This window comes from Glycine max, chromosome 1 (assembly GCF_000004515.6).
Source record: "Glycine max cultivar Williams 82 chromosome 1, Glycine_max_v4.0, whole genome shotgun sequence".
Taxonomy (NCBI): domain Eukaryota; kingdom Viridiplantae; phylum Streptophyta; class Magnoliopsida; order Fabales; family Fabaceae; genus Glycine; species Glycine max.
This window is the reverse complement of record NC_016088.4, coordinates 51,486,528-51,510,467: the sequence shown is the minus strand read 5'-3', so window position 1 is coordinate 51,510,467 and position 23,940 is coordinate 51,486,528. Positions and strand designations below refer to the sequence as shown.

The 23,940-nt window shown below is 29.5% G+C and overlaps 1 protein-coding gene across 1 annotated transcript; it reads left to right on the top strand.

Annotated features, from left to right (window-relative positions):
• Nucleotides 1-892: 892 nt before the first annotated feature.
• On the top strand, nucleotides 893-4,388 carry LOC100818312 (naringenin,2-oxoglutarate 3-dioxygenase). The gene is made up of 3 exons (XM_003517127.5): nucleotides 893-1,951; nucleotides 2,668-3,096; nucleotides 3,839-4,388. The coding sequence occupies exons 1-3, from the start codon at nucleotides 1,589-1,591 to the stop codon at nucleotides 4,142-4,144; spliced, it is 1,098 nt and encodes a 365-aa protein (XP_003517175.1). The 5' UTR covers nucleotides 893-1,588; the 3' UTR covers nucleotides 4,145-4,388.
• The last annotated feature ends 19,552 nt before the right edge of the window (nucleotides 4,389-23,940 follow it).

The window sequence follows — 23,940 nt, the reverse complement described above, 5'->3', positions numbered from 1 at the left end:
ATGCTATTTGTTATGAAAACATGAACACATGAATTGCAAAAAAAAAAAAAAAAAAAAAAGTGAAATGGGTGGTGGTTATAAGAAAAATATTGCTTAAAAAAGTTTTAAAACATGAAAGCCTGTTATTGATGGAAATAACTACTAACTAGTCGTGTTTTTTATTTATAAGAAAAATGCATTCCTAACAAATATCATTTTCCTAATCTTTATATTGTCAAGAATATTATATATATATAGAATAATTTTGACAAAATTAATTGTTTGCTCCTCTGACTATTTAATTTGAGCCTGGGTCAGGGTTAGTCAACATAACCAAATTGAAACAATAAAAGTTAGAAGACTAAAATGGAAATAATCAGAAATAATTATAAATATTAAAATGGAAATAATATAAAAAAAATAGAAAGATGACATTATTGATTTTTGTAATGATTATCTTTTAAAGTAACATTTAAAGATAATTTTTAATTTATTAATAATATAAAAATCTTTATACAAATAGTGTATGAAAATTAAATTCATAAATATACAAAAAGTTATCTTTATATAACAAGTCGTTAGTTTGAACGGTTCAGAACTTAACCCCTAAAGTAAGAGATGTTTATGAAGAAGAAGAATTCTTGATTATAGGTAAACATTATTCACTACACTACGAGGCTGCTTAAACATTTGGAGTTGCCATTTCATGTGAAAGTATCATTATGTTTGCTGGTCCTTTAATTTTTGGTTTGTGTTAAAAGGAATTAAAAAACATGATATATTGAAATTATCTATATAAACACAAAAATAAAATAAAAATATTTTCTTAAATTAATAGCTTCTAACTTGTTCTATCATTTTCGTTTATCTACATTTTCGTTTATGCACTAGAAAGAATCTGATATAAGAAAACATATCATTTTCCACAAGACTTAAATTATGTGAGCAAAAATAAAAGTGAATAAGGCATATTAATATATTCTTAAAGTGCATGTTAAGTAACATCATAATATTTTACTGTAAAAAAATAAAAAAAAAATCATTGAGATTTATACAAAAACTAACCTAAAAATCTTAATACGAATAAAATAAAGAGATTAATTTTAATTTACATTATTAATTAATTAAAATAAGTCTAAATACAACTTTTACAATAATTTATAAAAATTAAAAAATTGATCATATGACTATATAATCGGATGATAATGCAAATACTTTTACACAATTACATTGATTTAAAAAATGAAAAAAAAACTTTAAAAATAATTTTAATTCAAATTTTGAAACTCTTTGTCTTTCCATAAGATTGAGTAAAATGAGCACATTATTGTGAATAAAATAGTTTCTAGAAAGAGGCAGAAGGGTTGGTAGCAATGGATCAGCTGATTTCTAACATCCCAAGCTTTAATTAAATCATTCATAAAAATAAAAAAAAATAAAAAAATAGATCATTCATTCACAAAGGAAGGCTAGGAAGTTAGTTATAGCACCCATTCCCTCCTCTTTCCATTCTCCTAACCATTAATATAAAAATATCTTTTCATTCTCTTATGCATCCCTCCTCAATAATCTTCGGTTCCTACGTTCGTTCATTAACACAAAACACAATATGGCACCGGCAAAAACGCTGAATTCTCTTGTTGAGGAAAAGAGTATTGAGTCTCGTTTTGTTCGTGACGAAGACGAGCGTCCAAAGGTCGCTTACAACGAATTCAGCAACGATATTCCAGTTATTTCACTTGCTGGATTGGAAGAGGAGGATGGGCGCAGAGGAGAGATATGCAAGAAGATTGTGGAGGCCTTTGAGGAGTGGGGTATTTTCCAGATTGTTGATCATGGCGTCGACACCAAACTCGTGTCGGAGATGACTCGTCTCGCCAAACAATTCTTCGCTTTGCCACCCGAAGAGAAGCTTCGCTTTGACATGACCGGTGGCAAGAAGGGAGGTTTCTTAGTCTCCAGCCACCTTCAAGTAAATTATTTCCCAAACCCTATATTATGCACATGTGATCGATGTTTCTACATAACATAACTTTACTTTCTTTAATTTGATTTCATCCACAAGGTTTTTTTTTTAAAATGAATCAAATTTTAATCACTAACGATGATAAAGACAAAACCTAGGTATAAAAAATAGAGTTTCATCTATGATAAAATTCGATTTGTAACTCATGGGATCTGAATTCCCACCTACTGACCCTGCTCGTTGTGCATAGAGAAACTCTAATTTTAACATGGAAATAAGATCAAAAGTACTTACTATAATACTGAATTTAAGTTTTGTCTCAATGAAAATTAATGTTCTCAAGGTATTAATTAAGAAAAAATAAATAAAAAATAGTATTGAATATTTATTCTTTTAAAGTAGTTAAAAATATTCAATAAAGCATATTAAATACTCATTAATAAATAATGACGTAAGCAACATCTTCATTAAATAACGCAAATATCATATACTAAATATAATTATTTTCATATAAGATTTTTTATGAAGTGTAAAAGAATTATTAAAAAGACGATACGATAGAGAGAATATCTCTATATATAATTATTCCTCCTTTATATTATCATACCTTAAAAAACATAGACACGTGAATTGTATGACTGATATATAGGCAACAAAAGAAAGAGAAAGAATTGAATTCATTTTATTTTCCTGAGAACAAGCTTAATTTGCATGGCATGCAGGGAGAAGCGGTGCAGGATTGGAGAGAGATAGTGATATATTTTTCACAGCCAATGAAAAGCAGGGACTATACGAGGTGGCCGGAGAAGCCAGAAGGGTGGAGAAAGGTGACGGAGGAGTACAGCGACAACCTCATGGCTTTGGCATGCAAGTTGTTGGAGGTGTTGTCTGAGGCTATGGGATTGGATAAAGAAGCAGTGAGGAAGGCGAGTGTGGATATGGACCAGAAGATTGTGGTCAATTTCTACCCGAAATGCCCTCAACCGGAGCTCACACTCGGAGTGAAGCGTCACACTGACCCGGGCACCATCACCCTTCTGCTTCAAGACCTGGTTGGTGGTCTTCAAGCTACAAGAGATAATGGCAACACTTGGATTACGGTTCAACCCATTGAGGGAGCTTTTGTCGTCAACCTTGGAGATCATGGTCATGTAAGTATATTTGCTATACATTTTTTCTTTCTTTATCTTTAAGATATTGGTTAAGAAATTTTAAAAAATACTATTTATTATATAAATTATAAAACAATATAAAAAAATAATTATCGATGTAATTTTTTACTTACCAAATAAAAATATTTTTACTTTAAATTATTTAATCAATATCGGTAGGTATTTGTTAGCATTTTTCTTTATTTTTATATACCTTTTAGTTTAAAAACATTTTACACTAATAATTAATTACAAATTTATATATATATATATATATATATATATATATATATATATATATATATATATATATATACACACACAAAAATTTTACATTAATTATTAGTATATGTACACTATTAAGTTTGCATATAAATACACTGCTATTTTATTATGGAGTACTTGATTTTTATATTTTGAAATTTAAAATCATAAAAAAAATATGAAAAATTATTATAGCGTACAAATAACAAAGTCCTAATGTCTTTAATGAAATAATTATCCAAAGCTTTTGGGGAGAATTAATGCGGTACCGTATTAATGTTTGTGTTGTCCTCATTAAATTACTTATTATTATTATAGTAATCTTATAAATGAATTTAACATCATACTTAAATCAACATTCTTAATCTCATGTTTATAAATATTTCTTCCATTTATGATATTTAACTTTTTTTCTTTCTACCTATCTATTACTGAGAGAATTCAATTAATTTATGCGGGTAACATATTTGTGATGCAGTATCTGAGTAATGGAAGGTTCAAGAATGCTGATCACCAAGCAGTGGTGAACTCAAGCTGCAGCCGTGTATCCATAGCCACATTCCAAAACCCAGCACAAGAGGCAATTGTGTATCCGCTCAAAGTTGAAGAGGGAGGCAAGCCTGTGCTTGAAGAACCAATCTCATTCGCCGAGATGTACAGAAGGAAGATGAACAAGGACCTTGAGATTGCTAGGCTCAAAAAGTTGGCCAGGGAGAAGAAGCAGTTGCAGGACTTGGATAAGGTCAAACTAGAGTCCAAGCCTCTTGATGAGATTCTTGCCTAATTAAGTCCAATACTATATATTATTGCATGTCTTTTAATTTTTGCATGCTCATCAAACATTTGCCTAAGTCTTAGGACCTGATCGATGATAGGATATGTGTAAAAGTCTTAAGTGTTACATATATAATCACCTGTATATACATGAAAATTAATAAGCCATTTCCCACTTATTGCCTGTATAGGCTGTGAGCAATTGAGAATAAATAGAATAAAAATTTGGCTTTTTTTTATCAAAAAGGGATATTCTTAAGTGTTATTTTTCACTTACGACTTCTGAGTTAGGAGTCCTAACTTTTATTATGTTTTTTTTTTTTTATTTTTTTAATTAAAGTTGTAAAATTATTTATAATTTTAGTTAATTTTTTTATGACTTCAAAGTGATAAGGATTTTTTTTTGTTTTACAAGTTACTTAAACATTAAATTTTTTATGACTTCAAATTTATAATTTTTTATGACATTAAAAAATTATAAAAAATCCTATTTTTTATGACTTCAAATTTATAATTTTTTATGAGATTAAAAAATTATAAATTTGAAAAAAATAACTTAAACATTAAATTTTTTATGACTTCAAATTTCAACCAACAATTTAAAAATATTGACTTAAAAAAAGAAGCCATCAATACGAGTATGTTTCTCCCTATTTCATGCATCATATTTTTGCTTTATTACATCTTCACTATATTTATTATTATTTTATCTTTTCGCATATGATATGAGATGGAAAACCACGATTTGAGGCAAAGTTGCTCACAATGCAAGTAGAGTTTCCACAAGCAACAGATTGATTGATCAAATTTCTAAGAGTAGATGGGTTGAGGCCTATGATGAAGGAACACGGTATCGCCATATGACTACCAACCTTGTCGAATGTATAAATTCTGTTTTGAAAGGAGCCCAAGCATTACTTATTATTGCCTTAGTCAATGAAACATTTAATAAAATAAATGATTCATTTGTTACTAAAGGCATCAAAATCGTGAATATGATAAAGGCAGAACGTAGATACTCTGAAGACGTATGTGTCATGATGCGAGAAAATCAACATATTGTTACCTCGCATTATGTTTGCATGTATGTTCAAGAAACATGAGAGTTTGAGGTTCAAGAAATTACAAATACGTAGCTTTCTCGCATTGTAGACAATTTGAATGAATGGTCGTGTGATTGTGGACAATTTCAAACACTTTGACTACCTTGCTTGCATGCAATTGTACCATGTGCTTTTATAATTTAAATTATGATGACTTTGTTGACCTTGTATACAAGTTGAAAAATATTTTCAAAGTTTATCCGCATCACTTTCATTTCCTTGGAAGTGAAGACACATGACCTATTCAGGTTCACATTTTATGTCTAATCCTTCGAAATGACGACAGACTTCAGGAAAGCCGACCACTACTCGAATACATAATGAGATGGACTAACCAATTCCAAATAGACCTAAGAAATGCTCATTATGTAGAAATGAAGGACATAATTGTAATAATTATCCATATAAACAAGTACATAACTAATATAACTTGTACTTTTTATGTTTTTCTTTCATTTGTATTGTCCATTTTATACTAAGGTATTAATTATGTTGTTTTTAATTTTATTATGTATTTTTATTAATAGATTATCTAAATTTTAAATAAACAAAAACATTTAAATAAAACAATATTAAAAATATATAACATATTTTTAATAATAAAATATTAAAATAAATTAATAACATATAAAATAAAGCTATAAAAAATATACTATTAATAAGTCAAATTAATATTATTTCTACATTTAAATAATTTAAAAAAAAATAAGAAAAAAATCGTAAAAAATTTATAAATTTGAAAAAAAAAATAACTTAAACATTAAAAAAAAGTGATTTACAACTTCAAAGTCGTAAAATAAAAAAAATTCCTTATAACTTTGAAGTTGTAAAAAAAAATTAATTGAAATTGTACATAATTTTACGACTTGAGTTGAAAAAGAAAATAGAAAATCATAACAAATATTACGATTTCTAACTCAGAAGAAGTTGTAACACCTATTACGACTTATCCATTTTTAGGTAATTTTTTAAAACTTACTCCCAATTGAAAAATAACGCTCTTTTGATAATAAAAAAAAGCCTAAAAATTCTATGTTTAGGTGTGTGTTAACCTTTTGAGTACATTCAAACTTTGATGAATCCGTGTTGCAGTATTAGTAGGTCTCTTATACGTATACTATTATTGTAAGTAATTAATGGTTAAAGAGTATTTCTAACATTTTTCAAAATATTCGTCTAAAAAGGAGATCCAAATTAGTTTATAAAATTTCTCATTTATTTCTAATTTTATATATTCATTCTTATCCATTATATGTTTGTTTCGAATTCTCTTGATTTGTCGTCGAAGTTAAATATTGGTGTAGGTCCTTGATATTAACAAAATTCCAAATTAATTTCTACAATTGTGAAATGTTAATCAACTTGATGTCTGCCAGTTAACAATGCTATTGACACTTATATAACACGTTAGTTAAATATCTAGGTATTAAAGTATATATATAAGTAAAAAGAAACTCTCTCACCTTATAAGTAAATTTTGTAAGGTTAAGTTAAGTTCATAATTTATATTTTAACATTGATATCAAAATCTATCCTAAAACTATATGTGAGCCACCTACATGCATTTAGCACACTCCATATTGAAGTCTTAAACGTGAGGAGAAGTATTGTTAAAACTACCTTGATTGCAAATCCCCTTAGCCTGCCTTAGTTGAGGTCTTTCTTAATTTTTTTGATAATGTAGTTGAGAAACCCCTTTGGGTGCCTTAATTGCAACCTCAAGAGTGATGGTTTAATTTCACATCAACTAAAAATATGATTAAATTAAAGTATATAAGTGAGAGACAATCTTTACTTTATAATTTATTTTTGTATGGTTGAATTAGATTCATAATCCACATTCTAATATGTTATTAGAATCTATCATAGATTCATTGGTGGGTCACCTGCATTTGACATGCTTATAGCTAGAAATCCTTGGCGTGAGAGGGAATGTCAAAAAGTCACCTTAATTATGACCACCTCCTAGCCCTCTTTAAGTGGTTGTAGTCTCACATCGATCGGTAAAAAATATGACCAAATTAAAGTATAATATAAGTGAAAAAATAATTATCACTTTTTAAACTGATTTTATAAGATTGAATTAAGCTTATAATCCTGATTCTAATAATATATAACCAAATCCACTTTTTTAGGATTTTTTATTTATTTGTATTTCCTTTTTTCTTTTGCTTTCAATTTTTTTTATTAAAATTGTAAATAATTTTACTTATTTAATTATTAAATAAATATTTTAAATTTTACTTGTTATTATTTTTATTTAATATCTTGTATATAATATTTATATGTTTTTATTTAATATGTTATATATATTTTTTAATATCATTTTTTTCATTTTAAATATTTTATATAATTTTTGAATAATATTTTATTCAATATATTTGTATATTCAATATAAAATACTTAAATTTTAAAAAATAAAATTTTAAAACAAGTAAATTTAAAAATTCAAGACATTTAAATGAAAATGACTTGTTTTTTTTAACATAAATGTAATAACTGTCAATACAAACAAATACGCAACTAATATATTTTTTACTTTTTATGTTTCTTTTTAATTTGTAATGTTCATTTTACATTAATGTGTTATGTTGTTTTTAATTTAAAAACTAATTTTATTATTAAATTATTAGATATTGTTAATTGTAAATTCCTTTATTCAAAATAAATAATATTATTTCATAAATTATAATTTAATATTCATAAAAAAATATTTTAATATTTGTTTTAATTTTTTTTTCAATTTTAAGTATTTAAAATAAAACAAATATTCAAAAAAATATATTAAATATCTTTATGTTACTTTTTATTTCATTTACAAAACAAATCAAATTCAATAAAATTATTAAAAAATTATCTAAATTTTAAATATAAAAAATATATTAAATAAAAAATATTAAAAAATGTATAACATACTAAACAAAATTATATAGAAAATATATACAAGATATTAAATGAAACTAATAACAAGTAAAATTAAAAATATTTATTTAATAAACAAATAAATAAAATTATTTATAATTTTTTTTAAAATTTGAAAGCAAAAGGAAAGAAAATACATATAAATAAAAAATCCTAAAACGTAAAAAGAAAAACTTATAACTTTAAAGTCGTAAGTTAAAAATAAATTACAACTTTAAAGTGTAAGTTAAAAAAAACTCATGACTTTGAAGTGGTAAGTTAAAAAAGAGTTATACAACTTTAAGGAGGTCATAAATAAAGAAAACTAAACTTGAAGTGCTAAAATTTTTTAATCCCAAATAAAAAAATTTGAAAAAAAATTATCCCCTTTTAATAAAAGTCCCCATACTTTCCTTTTCATATATACGATTTTTTATACTATTATATGCACAATAAAAATGTATTAACATTAAATGTTATATATATATATATATATATATATATATATATATATATATATATATATATATATATATATATATATTGAGACACTACTATATTTTTGTTTTTAATTTATTAATTAGTGATCTTTAAAAACAAATAAATATCATTGGAAAAAAATGAATGGTAGCATCTTCAATAAATTGTATCAGTTGTATATACAATACAATTATATATTTAAAATATATATCAAAATTCCATTTAAAAATGGTATGATAAGTAATTTTAATTCATCATACCTATAGACACAATCCAATTCATTGTTGATCGGATTAATTTGATTAATTTTTTTATATAAATCCAATCCAATTTATTTTGATGAAACCCAATCAAGGAAGTCACCTTCCAAAAAAAGAGTCTAGACATTCGACTATATATGATTTTAGCTTTTTTTTTTAAAAAAAAAAACTATTTATCTAAATGGGTAAGTCAAAAAACAATTTTTTTTTGGGAAACATGTAAATTATATTAAACCCAAAATGATACAATAATAAAGAAAATCAAAAGTATCTCTAATACAAGAAGACCTATACCAAGATGCTAAAACAAATGCAACATGTGCGCTTGTCTATACATAACTTAATCTTGCTAATAACATCTATTATAGAAAATTGATAATCTTAAAAAATCAGCTTGTTCCTGGACAGCCAGATGCAGTAGACTGTAATTGCTATAGTCAGACAACGTAATTTTCCTTGAAAACCTGATGTGGATCTGCCCCTAATCAAAGAGTCAGTAATGCGTTGTAAAGAAGTGAAACGCCTGCGGAAAGGAGCAAAATCACGGATGTGAGCCCAAACTTGGAGAGATTTCCTGCAATACAAGAACAAATGAGCATTTGACTCAGCCTCATTTGAACATAAAGGACAGATGAAACCCTTGTTCAAAAAAGCAACTTTGTCTAGAGTAAGCAGCCGATTCCTTTTAGCAAGCCACAGAAGAAAGACATCTTAGGGGGATTGCTCGGTTCCATATAACAGAACACCAACTAACAGTAGGCTTGACACCTCCAATGTATTCATAGACTATGCCAATAAGCAATTGTTCATTGGTGCTCCAAGATTGAATCCTCTTTTTGGCCTCTTCCGTACTTAGCTCTTTGGAGATAATAAAGTCTCTTATTTGAATGATTTTCTTTATCAAAACTGAATCTGATGAAGAAGTATTGTAATTCCACACATCGCTCCCTCTGAAATAGTAATGGTGAACCCACCACCGAACCCATAGAGAATCTTTCTTACAATGAAAGTCCCACAGGATACGGGAAAGAAGCGCAAGGTTCTAGTCCTTGAGATTAAAAAAGCCTAAACCCCCTTCTTTTTTCGGAGAACAAACTACTGACCAAGCAACTAAAGACTTGTTTTTGCCAATATCCGCTTTGCCCCACAGAAAATTATGGCACGAAGTGTTTATCCGGTCCAGAACAAATTGCGGCAAAGGAAAAATCTCTATCCAGAAATTCACAATTCCTTGACTAACTGCTTTGATCAACTCTAACTTATCTGCATAAGATAAAGACTTCTTGCTCCATCCCTTAATGTAAGCTTGAAAAGCAAGGGAACATAATGACATACATTTAATCTAGATGATAAAAGGGCCCAAATATCTAAAAGGAAAGTCACCCAAGCTAAATCCAGTAAACAGCTGAAAAAAAAAAAAAACAATATATTATAATGGATGAAGAAGACGCCAGTCAAACATATTGTAACCGAAGGCGTTATCCTGTTTGGTGTAACCTTATAGCCTAGCCCTTGCTTCGTTATGCTTCCCAAAATAATTCATAAAATATTGACAGGTGCAGTGTGCAGGAGGCGCCAATTGGATCTGCGCTTCCCAGTTTCGGTTTTCCCGAAGTGGCGCAGTGGAGGAGGTGCCAAGTGAAAAAAAGCTTCGTATTTTTCCAAAAGTTTGGCCGTGTGTTTCGTTGGAGGTGCGTTTGTAAATATAAGTCTGATTTGGCGTTCCTTTCAAGTTGTCCCTGTTGACAGCAGAGAAGTCAGCTTCATATAAGCCAAACTTACTTCCATCCATCATGTGTTTTTAGTTTCCTTGTGGTGGTTTTTTCAGAGTGCTATTGCTATGTTGGTGGTTAGGTGGTATTGTTCTTGTTCTGTTGGAGAGGTGAGTGGTGTTACTTTTTTATCTTAAAAATAATTTGTTTTGTTCCATCACATGTTTTTAGTTTCGTTGTTTTGTTCTGTTGTTCCTATTGTTGTGTTGGTGGTTTGGAGGTGTTGTTACTGTTCTGTTGGTGAGGTGAGTGGTGTTACATTTTTATGTTAAAAATAATTTGTTTTATTTGTGTTAGCTAGTGTTTTCATTCTAAGTTTTGTTGATTTGTTTTAGTAATATTTTGTTTTATTATTTTGTTAGGAGAATATAATAGTAAATATTTTGTTTTTTTTAAATGAGATGGGAAATATTTTTATTGAATGTTTGCATAAAAATAATTTGTTTCTTAGTGTTATTTTGTGTTACTTTTTTTGCAAGTATTCTTCATTTTTTAGTGTTATTTTTTGTTATTAATTTTTTAGTTAATATTTTATTAGGAGAATATAATACTAAACACGTTAATATTTTTTTTAGAAAATGAGGTAGGAAATATTTTTGTATAAAAATAATTTGTTTCATTTATTTTATTACTTTCTTTGTAAGTCTTCTTCATTATTTTTAGTGTTATTTTGTATTATTAATTTGTTAGTTAATGCTTCATTAAGAGAATATAGTAGGAAATACTGTTTTTTTAGAAAAAAACAATGTAGAAATTTTTTTTGTTGAATTAGTGTTAATAATTTTTGAGTTCATATTTCATTAGGAGAATATTTTGTGTAATTAAATTTTTAGTTGATATTTCATTAGGAGAATATAATAAGAAGTATTTTTTCATTTTTTAGTTTGTAGAATATATTGAGCTGAATCCTATAAAAAAATATAGTTGTAGAAAAAAAAATTAATAGGAAATATTATTGTTTTTAACAAAATAAATATATCTGTAAAAATATTTTGTATAGTGACCAATTTATGCTATAAAAATATAAATTACAATTTTCTTTGGATGAAATTCCATTATTGAATTAAATTTTCGTTATGGTGGAGGTTACAAAAGTTCATCCTGATCCACATGATGTGTCTTTGCTACATTTGTAGGCGACACATGTGTCGTAATCTGTTTGGAGTGATAAATCGGTTCATGTATCACATTGCGAATCCACAACACTGACAACATAACATTGTTGATGAAGTTAGAAGTGGTGTCGGAAATGTATTGTAAGCTCTAAATGAAATGGATCGCATAACTGTGCCAACACAACAAGCCCCTCCAGCAACACATCATTTTTCACAGCCACCGAATAATGTTGATATCAACATGGGTCGTAGGGAAGGACACAGACTTCATTGACAAAGAAGATTTGTTCAACACAACCCCTTGCAGTTCCTAGCGCCTCCGGTTGCACCCAATGATGGAATTTTTTGTGACTCTTTCTCAACCTTACAATGATTTTACTTAGTTCACGTATAACTCCCAACAGTCGCTGAGGTCAAAGGGACATGCATCGAGTTCCTCACAGTGAACAATGTTATGTTCCGCAACCCTCCCTACCATATATCAATTCTTGAACTTCACTCCTAACCGTATGATCCTAACCTTGTAACTCCTTATGCCCCTCCACCATTCCATGCAAACTGGGACCAATCACCTAACATGTTTTCCCCCAATGCCAATGTTTCTGTCAGGTGGTTCGTCCCAAATATATCAATAGAGGGCTCAAGATTTGACCGTAAACTTGAACCAAGTGCATCCTGATGAGGGTGATTAGTCAATTGTTGTTGTATAATTAGTGCACTAACTTTATTCGCATATGTGTATCAGTGTAAAATAACAATTTGTCTAAAAATTGCATGTCTTTTTAATAGTAAACAACCATTGTAGTTCCTTTTTGTGACAACAATTTTCAATTTTTTAAGGTTTTTGAGGGTGGTTTTAGACGAATTTGTAAAGCGATTTGCACTGCAGGAATGCTACCATTGGACTCACTAACATGAATACTAATGGAATTGTCATTATTTTATGTGAAAATCACGCATTGACTGGAACAAATTGAAGCAAGAAGACACCCTTGTCTTATGGTTTTTTGTGACAGCAAATATCAATTTTTAAAGGTTTTTTAGGGTGGTTTAAGACAAATTTGTAGTGCGATTTGCGCTGCGGGAATACTACCATTGGACTCATCAACATGAATACTAATGGAATCATCATTATTTTATGCAAAAATGACGCATTTACTGCAACAAATTGAAGCAACAAGACACCCTCGCCATATGTTTTTTGTTTTAAATCAAATAAGACTTTTTTTCCATCTACAATGCTCAAAACATTAAAAACTTGTCACCGTGGAAGTTTACCTTAAATACTGAAATTAAAAATATGCATACATATAACTGCAATTGTCGAACTTACACATTTCCATTTAAGAACCCGTTGTTGTGATTGCTTCTAACGTACAATAGTCAAGTTGAACACTTCTACAAGTCTCATTCACAGAGGATGAACTACTGAACTGAACAAATGTGCATGAAGGATGAGCCATCAATCTGGCATGGAATAGAAGCGCCACAGTCTCTATCGATGGATGTTTAATTTAATATTAATATATTTTAATTGTACAATGTAACCTGGCATAGTACAATTAAAGTCATGCTTAACTTGAAATATATAGTACAACTAAACACGTTTTGTTTACATTGAAAAATTGTAATAAAGGGTATTGTATACAAACCTCATTAATTCTTAAAATTTACTAGTAGTAATGGAAACAAAATCAACATTTTCAAGTTATTATGTTATTTCTTACGTTGTTGACCTATTTATAAAGCAAACACTACAAATGAGGAGCCACTCTGATTTTTCCTTCCATTTTAAAATAATTCCCACCTTCCTTGTGGGCCTTGTGAGACAGCAATACCAAAGATGGCATGGTTTGTTATAAATGAAGAGGAGGCGCAACTCAGCAAATTGCTACGAAAATAAAGAAATTTGCACAAGAAGTGCCACTTTTCTTTTTGCTTCCTTTTCAAAATAATTTTTTACCTTCATTGTGGGACAAGGTGGCGCAGTGCGTGGTTTGCTACATGCTCAACAAGAGGAGCCACTGTGTCCATTGCTACACAAAAAAAATCCCATAATTGGAGGTGCCATCCAATTATTTGCTTCCCCTTAATAAAGTTGTTTTAATACCTTGTAGGATGCATGGTCAATCAAGAAAATTTTTGAAAAAAAAAAATTTCTTCATCACTAATTATAAGATTCTTTCAACTAAAACCTTAACCTTTAACAAAAGTTGTTAATTTAGTTAATCATATTATATTTATCAATTACTTGTATTATTATTCCAACATTACCATTTTCTTATCTCTTTATCCACTTAATTGGTTGTCATTAATGTTTTGAATGAGAATAGTTAACTAAGATTAAGTAGGAAAAAAATTAATTAACACATCTAAAAATTAGAAAAGGATTTTATAAAAATGGTAAACAAATTTTTCAAAATAATGTTATAATTAAGGACCCGACATTGTGTTTGTCTCAACACAGTTAAATTGTGTTATTTGTGGACATGTTTTTCTTTAAACTAGCACACCCATAACAAACCCAATCACAAAATTAGGAATATAGTACAACGGTAAACAGAGCAACATGGATAATTTATAAACACCATAAAAATATTTGTTAAGACTTCAACCAAAAATCAGTCAGCGATTATCTTGCCATATATAACGCCATGGCGGTGGTTCAAAATTATTCAATCCTATCTTAATTCTTGAACTGTCTTACGAGAACGTACATTTGACAGTTTTGCATATAACTTTATTGGTCCCTTGCTTTGATATTGGTTGAACATGAATAACATGATTCGCACATGCTCATCATTTTTTAACTCAAATGAATCATAACAAACATGATCGTGTTGGACTCACATAAGACATCGATAGTATATCTTAGTCACTTGTTTGTCATCTTCCACCATTAATACATCTTTAATCTTTCTCTTCAATTGAACAAATGTATAATTTTCAATAACTCTGAAAGGAATGGGCTGGTCCTAGGTGAAGTAAGTGTCATGCTCATTGTTTCTTATCTCGTCGTCATGGTAAACAAACACAAGTGATGAATTTGTGATATTTCGATAGAGATTTCGCCTAAAAAAGCCATTTATAAGTATAACATAACAAAATATTTGCTTTCTTTGCAGCTGATATTATTTCATTCACATATAGAGTGGTATTTATAGAAAACATGCGCAAAAAAAAATTACATGTACATTCTTAATGCTATAATAATACTAACTTTAAAATAAATAATAATGGTATACCATTCTTTCTGGAAATATTGTTCCCTGATGACACTGTTACATAAGTTCAGGCCAGCTACAACGAAATAAATCCCCCATATATTGCACAATATGCTATGAAAAAATGGCTGTAGAGTCATGAAAAAATTGGTTTTAGGGATAGACTTTGTCATATATATATATATATATATATATATATGATAACTGCAAAATATAAGATAATTTGATAGTCAATTTGGATTAATGAGTGGTGTAATATCTTTACTTTATTATTGTTTTTAATGAAATAATGAAGAAATTAATATCTTTGTTATTTTTTATTAGCAAAATTCAAAAGAAGAAGATTTCAAGTGCTTTGGAGGAAAAATTGATGCTAAAATTGGAAGAAAAAATCTTAAAGAAAAATTGGAAAGTCCGCTTAGCGTACTAGACAGGCCCAACGTGCACTCTCGCTCAGCGTACAACACACGATTAACGCGAAAAAGGCCCACGAAGAAGCTCAAAGGTGTGCTTATCGCGAAAGTCCGCATTAAACGCGAAGTCAACGAGAAAAGTAAGCTATCTGGTGCCTATATAAGAAGGAGAAAGTAGAAGGAAAAGATACACCGAGTCTCAATCAAAAACCTAGGATTTATCCCTTAGGGGAAACCCTCTTTCCTTAGTCATTTCCCTTTTCTTATTACTAGTCATCTATCACCTTCCATCCACATCAACCCCCTAAAGTGTAAAAGTCTTTCATGGCAATGATAGGCTAAACCCCCCAGTTGGAACCTAGCAGCCAAAGTCCCCTTGTAATGTAACTGTTCTTCTTATCTATTAATGCAATTTCAATTTCTATTATTCTTTCATGCTTTTCATTGTGATTATGTGGTTTGGTCATCCATGCATCTATTTTTAGGGGTTATTCATTGAGAAATGATAATGTCTAAAGAACTAAAAAATGACATCTCAACATTGCATTTCTAGGGATAGAGTTACTTTGTTGTGTCTGTGCATACATCTTTATACTTAATGTTGTTTATTATTTCATCTTTGTAAAGGGATTTGGGAGAGAGAATACATAAATTAGGTATTTCAGCATGACGGATCTGGGTTAAGAATATTAGTAGATGTGGGTGGAAATTGAAAAAATATTTAATAGAGAAAACCATTAATATTGCATCAAGTGTAGTTAGGCATACTAGACCCCAACATTATCATATTCTAAATTCATATTTTGCATTTAAAGTTATTGTTTAATTTTCTTATTATTTTTTCTTTTGCCCTTTTAACTCTCAAATTTCACATTTACAATTCTTTGTCTCTACCTTTTTCTGTTTCTTCTCATTGTTTAATAATTGGGTTTGCATCACTTAAGTACAACCAAAGTCCTTGTGGATTCAACATTTGGACTTTCATTTTAATCTTTACTACTTGTGATAAAGTAGATACAGTAGATGACCATATATATCATAACTGTAAAATATAAACTAATTTGATAGTCAATTTGGATTAATGAGTGATGTAATTTCTTTACTTTATTATTTTTTAATGAAATAATGAAGAAATTAACATTTTTGCTATTTTTTATTAGCAAAATTCAAAAGAAAAAGATTTCAAGTGCTTTAGAGGAAAAATTGATGTAAAAACTAGAAGAAAAAACCTTGTAGAAAAATTGGAAGAATTGGAACACTTGTCAATCTGTTACTACTTGGGATAAAATTGGTACACTTATCAATATGTTAACAATATACACTTGTTTTACACCTCGTGGACAACGAAATACATACAAGGTGCCACTTCTTTCATTGGAGGCGCCACCCTGGTCTTCTTCTTTTGTTATTTAATTTTAAAAAATAGTTTACAAATAAAAATGTTACTGAATCAAAATTTGACAATTTACTACTATATATTTCGCGAGTGTGAAAGAAAATGCACCAACCTATTCCATTTATTCCTCTTGAATTTCGTTGTTAGTCTTACAAAAACTTTTGTTATTTTTAACAACACTTTCATTTTTTACAATGAGTTTTGTCGTTGCCTTTATTTATTGGAATGGTAAATAATAATTAAGACTAGAGGGGGTTATATTTGAGGGGTCTAAAAGGGGTATTAAAATAAATCCAAATATTACTTACGAAAACTTGCAAAAAAACTTAATTAGTGTAATGATCAAGTAATTAGTAAGTTTACATGTAGATTCTTTGCTACTCTAAATCCCCCTAAGTATGATGCACTTGAAGTTTGTGATGACGAATACGTTCAATGTATGATAAGTGTTTTTCAACAAAATACATTTACAACCAGAATTGAGCTTTACGTCGACATTGACCAAGCAGGTAGTTTGTCAACCTCGGTTGCCACAATGAATTAGTCGGGTTGTTCGACAACACATGATAATAACAACGTTTTCCCCCAAAGTGTTGCCACAAAAATACACCAGCACGTGACAAATTTAAGTCATCAGTATCATCGTGAAGATGATTTTCATGGTAGCCATGATGACTCCGATGAGGATAATGGAGGTAAGGATATTGGGATTTTATAAGAAAATTCTTATGACACATAAGATGAGGGTGTCGACCCCATTAATCAACAATGACACGGTACGCAAAAAATATTATTTTACTTTCTTTCAATTTAACAAACTACAACTATTTACTAGTATTTATTTCTGCTTTGCAGGTCAAACACAACAACCACTATGGGGTTCGTCACCACATTTTTCCAATGTGAATTGGGATTATGCTGACCAAGAGATGGATGTCCCAGGCTTGGATATACCTGGTTCATGGAAGATTGGTTGTGAGGTCTAGGTAGGTTTATGTTGTCATTCAAAGTAGAATGTCCACATTATTGTAGTTTCTTACTCAATGAACATGTACCAAAAGTTCCAGACTGTTGAAAGTAGACCAACAACACTTGAATTAAAATGTCCAAGAAGTGAGGTTGGATGTCCCTGGAGAATAAGATCTTTGTTGTCCTAAGGGACCAACAAATGGACAATAACTAAATGGGCAGTCCATATCAATGTGTCAATGTTAACTTAACACAAGACCATGCCAACCTCACATCATAACTCATCGGCAACAAAATTCTCGGTATAATATCAATGTTGTATTTGTGTTAAGCATGATCGGTTTTTGAATATAATTATGTTTTTGTTGCAGCCATGATTGAGAATGACCCATCTGTGTCCATATCCATAATTCAAGAACACATTTCAAGCCAAAAACATTTTAAGATATTATATCGTAAAGCATGGAAAGCTAAACAAATAGCTTTAGTAAGGGTTTATGGAGATTGGGAAGAATCATACGATCTGTTGCATAGGTGGTTGGAGTGGATGTTTAAAAAATCTCCAAATTCTATTTACGAAATCGAAACCACCGAATTTTGGTATGGAGGGGCATTTTACACACAATTCCAACAATTTAAACATGTTTTCTGGACATTTAAACATGTTGTTAACACGTTTAACTTGTGCAAACCAATAAACCAAATAGATGGCACATTCTTGTATAGGAAATGTGAAGGAACCTTGTTGATTGCAACCTCCCAAGATGGAAATGGTTGTGTACTGCCAATTAATTTTGCCATTGTTGAAAAGGAGACACAAAGTGACTGGTTGTGGTTTTTGTCTAACATACAACAACATGTCACCCAACAACAAGACATATGTTTGATCCAGATGAACATCAAGGCATCGAATCAATTGTTGTGATGTCACCACAATGGCAACCACCTAATGGTTATCGTGTGTATTGCATTCGTCATATTGCAAGCAACTTCAACCATAAATTCAAGAATGCAAAGTTAAAAGAAGAGCTAATCAAATTAGGTACTTCTTCATCATTATATTTATACATAATTAGTGATCAACACATTATTAATTTTTTTCTTCCACTTTTTTTATAGCTTATACAACATGTTTGCATTGATTTAAACAAAGACTTGAAAAATTTAAGGATAAAAATGAGGAAATTGCACATTGGATTTGGGACATTTCGAAAGAAAAATAGAGCTTGGCACAGGATCAGGGTGCCCGTAGGTATGATCATATGACAACCAATATATCAGAGGTAGTCAATAAGATCTTCAAAGGTACACGAAATATGTTGATAACTACTTTGGCTAAGGTAACACACGACATATTGGTTTAGTATTTTGTGCTAAGAGGTGTGCAAGCTCGAGCAGAATACAATGTCAGTCGACACTACTGCAAGAGGTGGCTAGATGTCCTTGAAAAAATTCACGCTAAAGCTTCTATTTATCATGCATGTTAAAAGATATAATATTGGAAGGACAAGATGTTGAGGAGCCATTTAATCATGTCACACAACGAGGAGGAAAAACATGGTATGTTATATTGAACGAATGTTACTATAAGTGTTGAGCTTTTCAAGCCTACAGATATCCTTGTTACTACATCATTGCAATGTGTGCCCATGTCCATATTAGCCCGTATGTAGACAACATGTACAAAATCGAAAACATCATTGAAGCCAATTTGGGCAACTGGAATCCCCTTGGCTATGAGAAAACCATTCTTGAAAAGAATGGACCTATTATTGTTCCGGAGGAATCCAAAATACGTGATAAGGGTTGACCAAAGTCTTCGCGCATAAAAAATGAAAGGGATTGGATAAAATCTCAACATACACAAACATGTAGTCAATGCAAACATGACTAATTGCCGAAAGAATTGACATCAATGTGTCCATTGTAATTTTAATGGATTTTGTTGTTCTTAGTTTTTTCGATTTTCAATTTAAATTTTTTTTCTACCTATAATATCATTATTTTTTCGTAAAACAAAAATCAATATTTTTACTTTAAAAGGGAAATACAATAAATTATCAAAATATAAAAAACACATGAACATTACTTAAATATTATTATCTTTTCAAGTAACGAAATATAATATTAAAAATATTAACACCCACGCATTTAAACCCTAACACGTAAACGATAATCCTAATCATTACACTAAAATCAACTAAATACTAAACCCTAACACGTAAACGATAATCCTAATCATTACACTAAAATCAACTAAATACTATATTTGAAATCATCCTTTGGTTGGCAGCTTATCCAATCTTGTAATTAATTCAAAATGTACCTATTTTGGTAATTTTGAATATAAAAAAAAAACATCAGGACTGCACCCTAACTTTAAGCCCTAAACATTGAAACGAAGCAGGTGAAACACCACTGGTGGAGCCTTATGTGGCAATCACCAGCATGGCGTCACCTAGTGAAGCATCATAGCGTGACACCTCCTATTCATGTTTTTTTGTGGGGAAACAAACTCAACAGTAGCATGAGTAAGGGTGACACCTCTAGTTAGAGCATGTTTGGCTAGAGTCTTCTGTATCCTACATCATAAGAATCACTCATTCTGATAAATTGTTGTTGAGCCTCCTATTTAGCTAAATGGTTTTGTTAAAAAGAAAAACTATAATGATAAATAAGCCTATGATTTTATGATCAGTAAGCCAGCTACATAACTAGATTATCGCTTGCCTTCCCTCAACATGTGAACTTAAATCCATTCAGACCATTACTGCCCCTTCGTTGAACATGTGTTATAATTAACAATAAGTACAAATCAATAGCACGAGGTTTATTGACTTGGCAATTGCCAAAGGGCTAGGGATGGGCTTTTGGTCAACTTGACCCTATCTTCATTTATTATTATTACTTTTTATTTTATAGAGGATCCCATCAACACGTTAATATTAAAATTTTGCACCGATTTTACTTTATCCTACATTTATAAATATTTCAAAATAAATTTATATAATAACTCATAGTTATTTTAAAATTAGTCAATTATATATGCCATATAAATTAGAAACTATTTGTAAGACAAATATTAATTTAATAAAAAGAAACATAAATTAGTACAACGTAAAAAATTATACTATGGTTAAACTTGTCGTGAAATTTTAAAAAATATTTTTATAGCCATACAACTTTCTTTTAAAGTTAAAAAATAATTTATATTAAAGCTATAAAATATTTTCATGAACATAAATAAATTTATATTAACTCTTCAAATATTTCCACTTCCTTTTTATAAAACAATAGTACCAATTTAAAATTTTAGAGTAACGAGTAAAAAAAGGTTGGGATAAATTAGGTTTTGTGAAATTTATTGTAAAAGTTTAACCTTTACGTTCAAAATTTGCTCTTCAAATAGAACCTATAACCCTATAAATGCATATAAGTTCTTTTTATTTTTATTTTCGCGATAAATATGTAAATTAATTAAAAATTAGAAGAAAGTAAGGATATAATTAAAAAAATAATATTTACTCTTATATCATAAAAAAAGTAGAATACACAACTTTTAATCTCCTCACTTTTTTTATTAAACACATGTTCAATATTTTCTACTTAAAGGATATCATGTATTATCCCAAAAAATATATCAATCATTTCATAATGGCATTCTTTTATATGTTTTTTTTACAATTGTTATTCTTTTATTTGTATATATTTGATCTTTCTAACTACCCATCTGTTTCACTCTGCCCTTTCTTATCTGCATTTCTAAATTGAATTTGAATATAACTTATACATAGTAAAGAATAGTTTTATATTATAATTTAAATTATTCATTAATATTAAAAATATTTATTTATTTTAAACTTTAATTATATAAAAGTAAATATTTTTCCGATATAATACGTTTACAAAAGATATTGGTTATTTTAAAATATAAAGCTTGAAAACAGCGAATAAATAGTAAAAATTAAATAATTTTCTGAAAACCAATTCTTAAGGAAGAGACAGAGCAAGGCAACTATTTCTTGATTTAACGAGGACTAGTCCAATTTCAAATACATTCTACGTCAGTGGAATCTTTGAATTTTGAAGTCCACGCGGGTTCGAAATTGAAGCATCCTAACAGTATAGTGGAAAACCGCAGTCAAGTGATCAAGTCAAAGTCCAATTTCTTATTAAATTATTTTCAGCAAAGAAAAATAACTGATTGGCTATATATATATATATATATATATATATATATATATATATATATATGGTTAACAGTAAATATAAATAATTTAAATAAGCATATGAAAAATTAATGCATCAAAAACATTATTAAAAAGAAAACAAAAACGGCAGTAATCTACACCGAATCTGTTATGGGGAAAGAAGAGAAAAAAATGAAATAGGAATAATATGCACGGGATCAATAAAAAGGGAGAAGAGAGATGAAAGAAGGAACTTGAAAATTTATTTGAGAAAGAAAATCTTACATGGAGTGTTCTTGGTCATTTTCTCTACAAACTACGCAAGACTATATGTCTCACCTCACAATGAAATTGAAGACTCCTTTTATAGACATAATATTACTACAGAAAAAGTAAAATTGAATTATATGTCATCTAAAGAAATATCCAAACAATCATCATCGTTTTGATAAAATACGTCATCATTTTCTAAAGAGTTGGTGTCTTCTTTCTTTGAGGAAAAACTCTCTTCTTCTTCCTTTTGAAGTAATGCAAAACTTCCTTCAAGTTTTTGGTCAAGTGTTCTTTAGAATTGGATCCAGCCAGGAAGACAGCTAATTGAGACTTTTGGTTGAGAAACAAGGAAGTCTTGGGATCATTTACTTTCAAGAACTCCAAATGGGCTTTGAACCAAATTTTTACCTAATATGGTTCAGCTTTGGATGCATTGAATTGATTTCACCACTTGACAAATGCATGTCGTTGAAGTGATGGAAATTGCTTGCTGTTTTCAATCTTGTTATATTTGTATTGTCATGAAAATACCCAAGACAAAGCAAAATTGGAAAAATATTTTAAATATGTGGGAATTTGTGATTCCTGAGAATTAAACATTTTGTTAAATTGTGAAAATGTTTTGTTGAACCTGCTTTGGGAAAATTTCGGGAATTGAACCAAAAAAATCCCACCATTGAAGAAACCAATTTAAAAAATTGTAGACTGTGTTGGTCTTGAAGTATATCAGCTAGTAATGCTTATATTTATTGTTTTGGTGCCAAAAGGAACCAATAATTTTTTTACTTCATTTAAATTTGGTCCAAATTGTCTTGGTTGCAAAACTTTTAAGATTTGGATTGTTGAATGGGTGTTCAACAGCATATCATTCGGGTCTTTGAAGTGTTTGATAGACAATGAGTTTGAGTCTATTAAAATAAATTCATAGAAAATTTTGGTTTTGTTAATGGCTACTAGTTTAAAATGGAATCCATAAGGAAATGTCTTGGCTATGGCCTTAAAGGGATTTTTCTCCCAATACTCCGGCTCCATCTGCAAAATAATTGAAAATTTATTTTTATAAATATAACTGTTAGTTGGCTTTGGGGGTGGTGTTGCCCTTCAGGATATTGTGGTCAATAATTGTTTTTCTTTTGGAGGGTTACAAACAACTTTAGATTCTTTGGTTTTTTGAATAAGGGCTTGTAAATCAATATCAGAATCATCATCTGATTTAGAGGCTATGTCTGCCCATGTTTTCTTTGGGAGCTTTGTGAGGCCAATTTCTTGGAGGGCCAAAAGTGTTTCTATTGGGAAGGCATAGTCAGCCTTGGTTTGTTTTAATGTTTGATTTTTAGGGAATTCCTGAGTGGATAACTCAGGTTTAATTAAAATTAGTTGGGTAGATGACCCTTCTTCTTTTGGTTTCTGGGTTAATGACCTAGCTTGGGTTGGTGACCCAGATTTTGAGGGTGGATTCATTTTGGAGGATGGCTTTGGTAGAGTCAATTTGAAACCTTTACGTGTACTTCTTCTTCCTCGTAAGGAAGTGTTAGATGCCTTAGGTGGCATGACAATTTCTTTGTAAGAATTCACGGGTAAGATAGTCAGGTAGAGAGTTTGAAGTGTCCTTGATATACTCTATCTCGAAATCAAAAACACTTCAAATTTCTTTCCATTTCACAAAAATTTGTTTTGAGACAAGATTTTTGACGTCTTTTTGTAAAATAT

Bases quoted from the DNA above. Each gene is read 5' to 3' on its own strand.
- LOC100818312 (XM_003517127.5), top strand. From the start codon at position 1,589: ATGGCACCGGCAAAAACGCTGAATTCTCTTGTTGAGGAAAAGAGTATT. The intron at 1,952-2,667 runs GTAAATTATTTC...CATGGCATGCAG, and splicing joins TAGTCTCCAGCCACCTTCAA to GGAGAAGCGGTGCAGGATTG. The intron at 3,097-3,838 runs GTAAGTATATTT...TTTGTGATGCAG, and splicing joins ACCTTGGAGATCATGGTCAT to TATCTGAGTAATGGAAGGTT.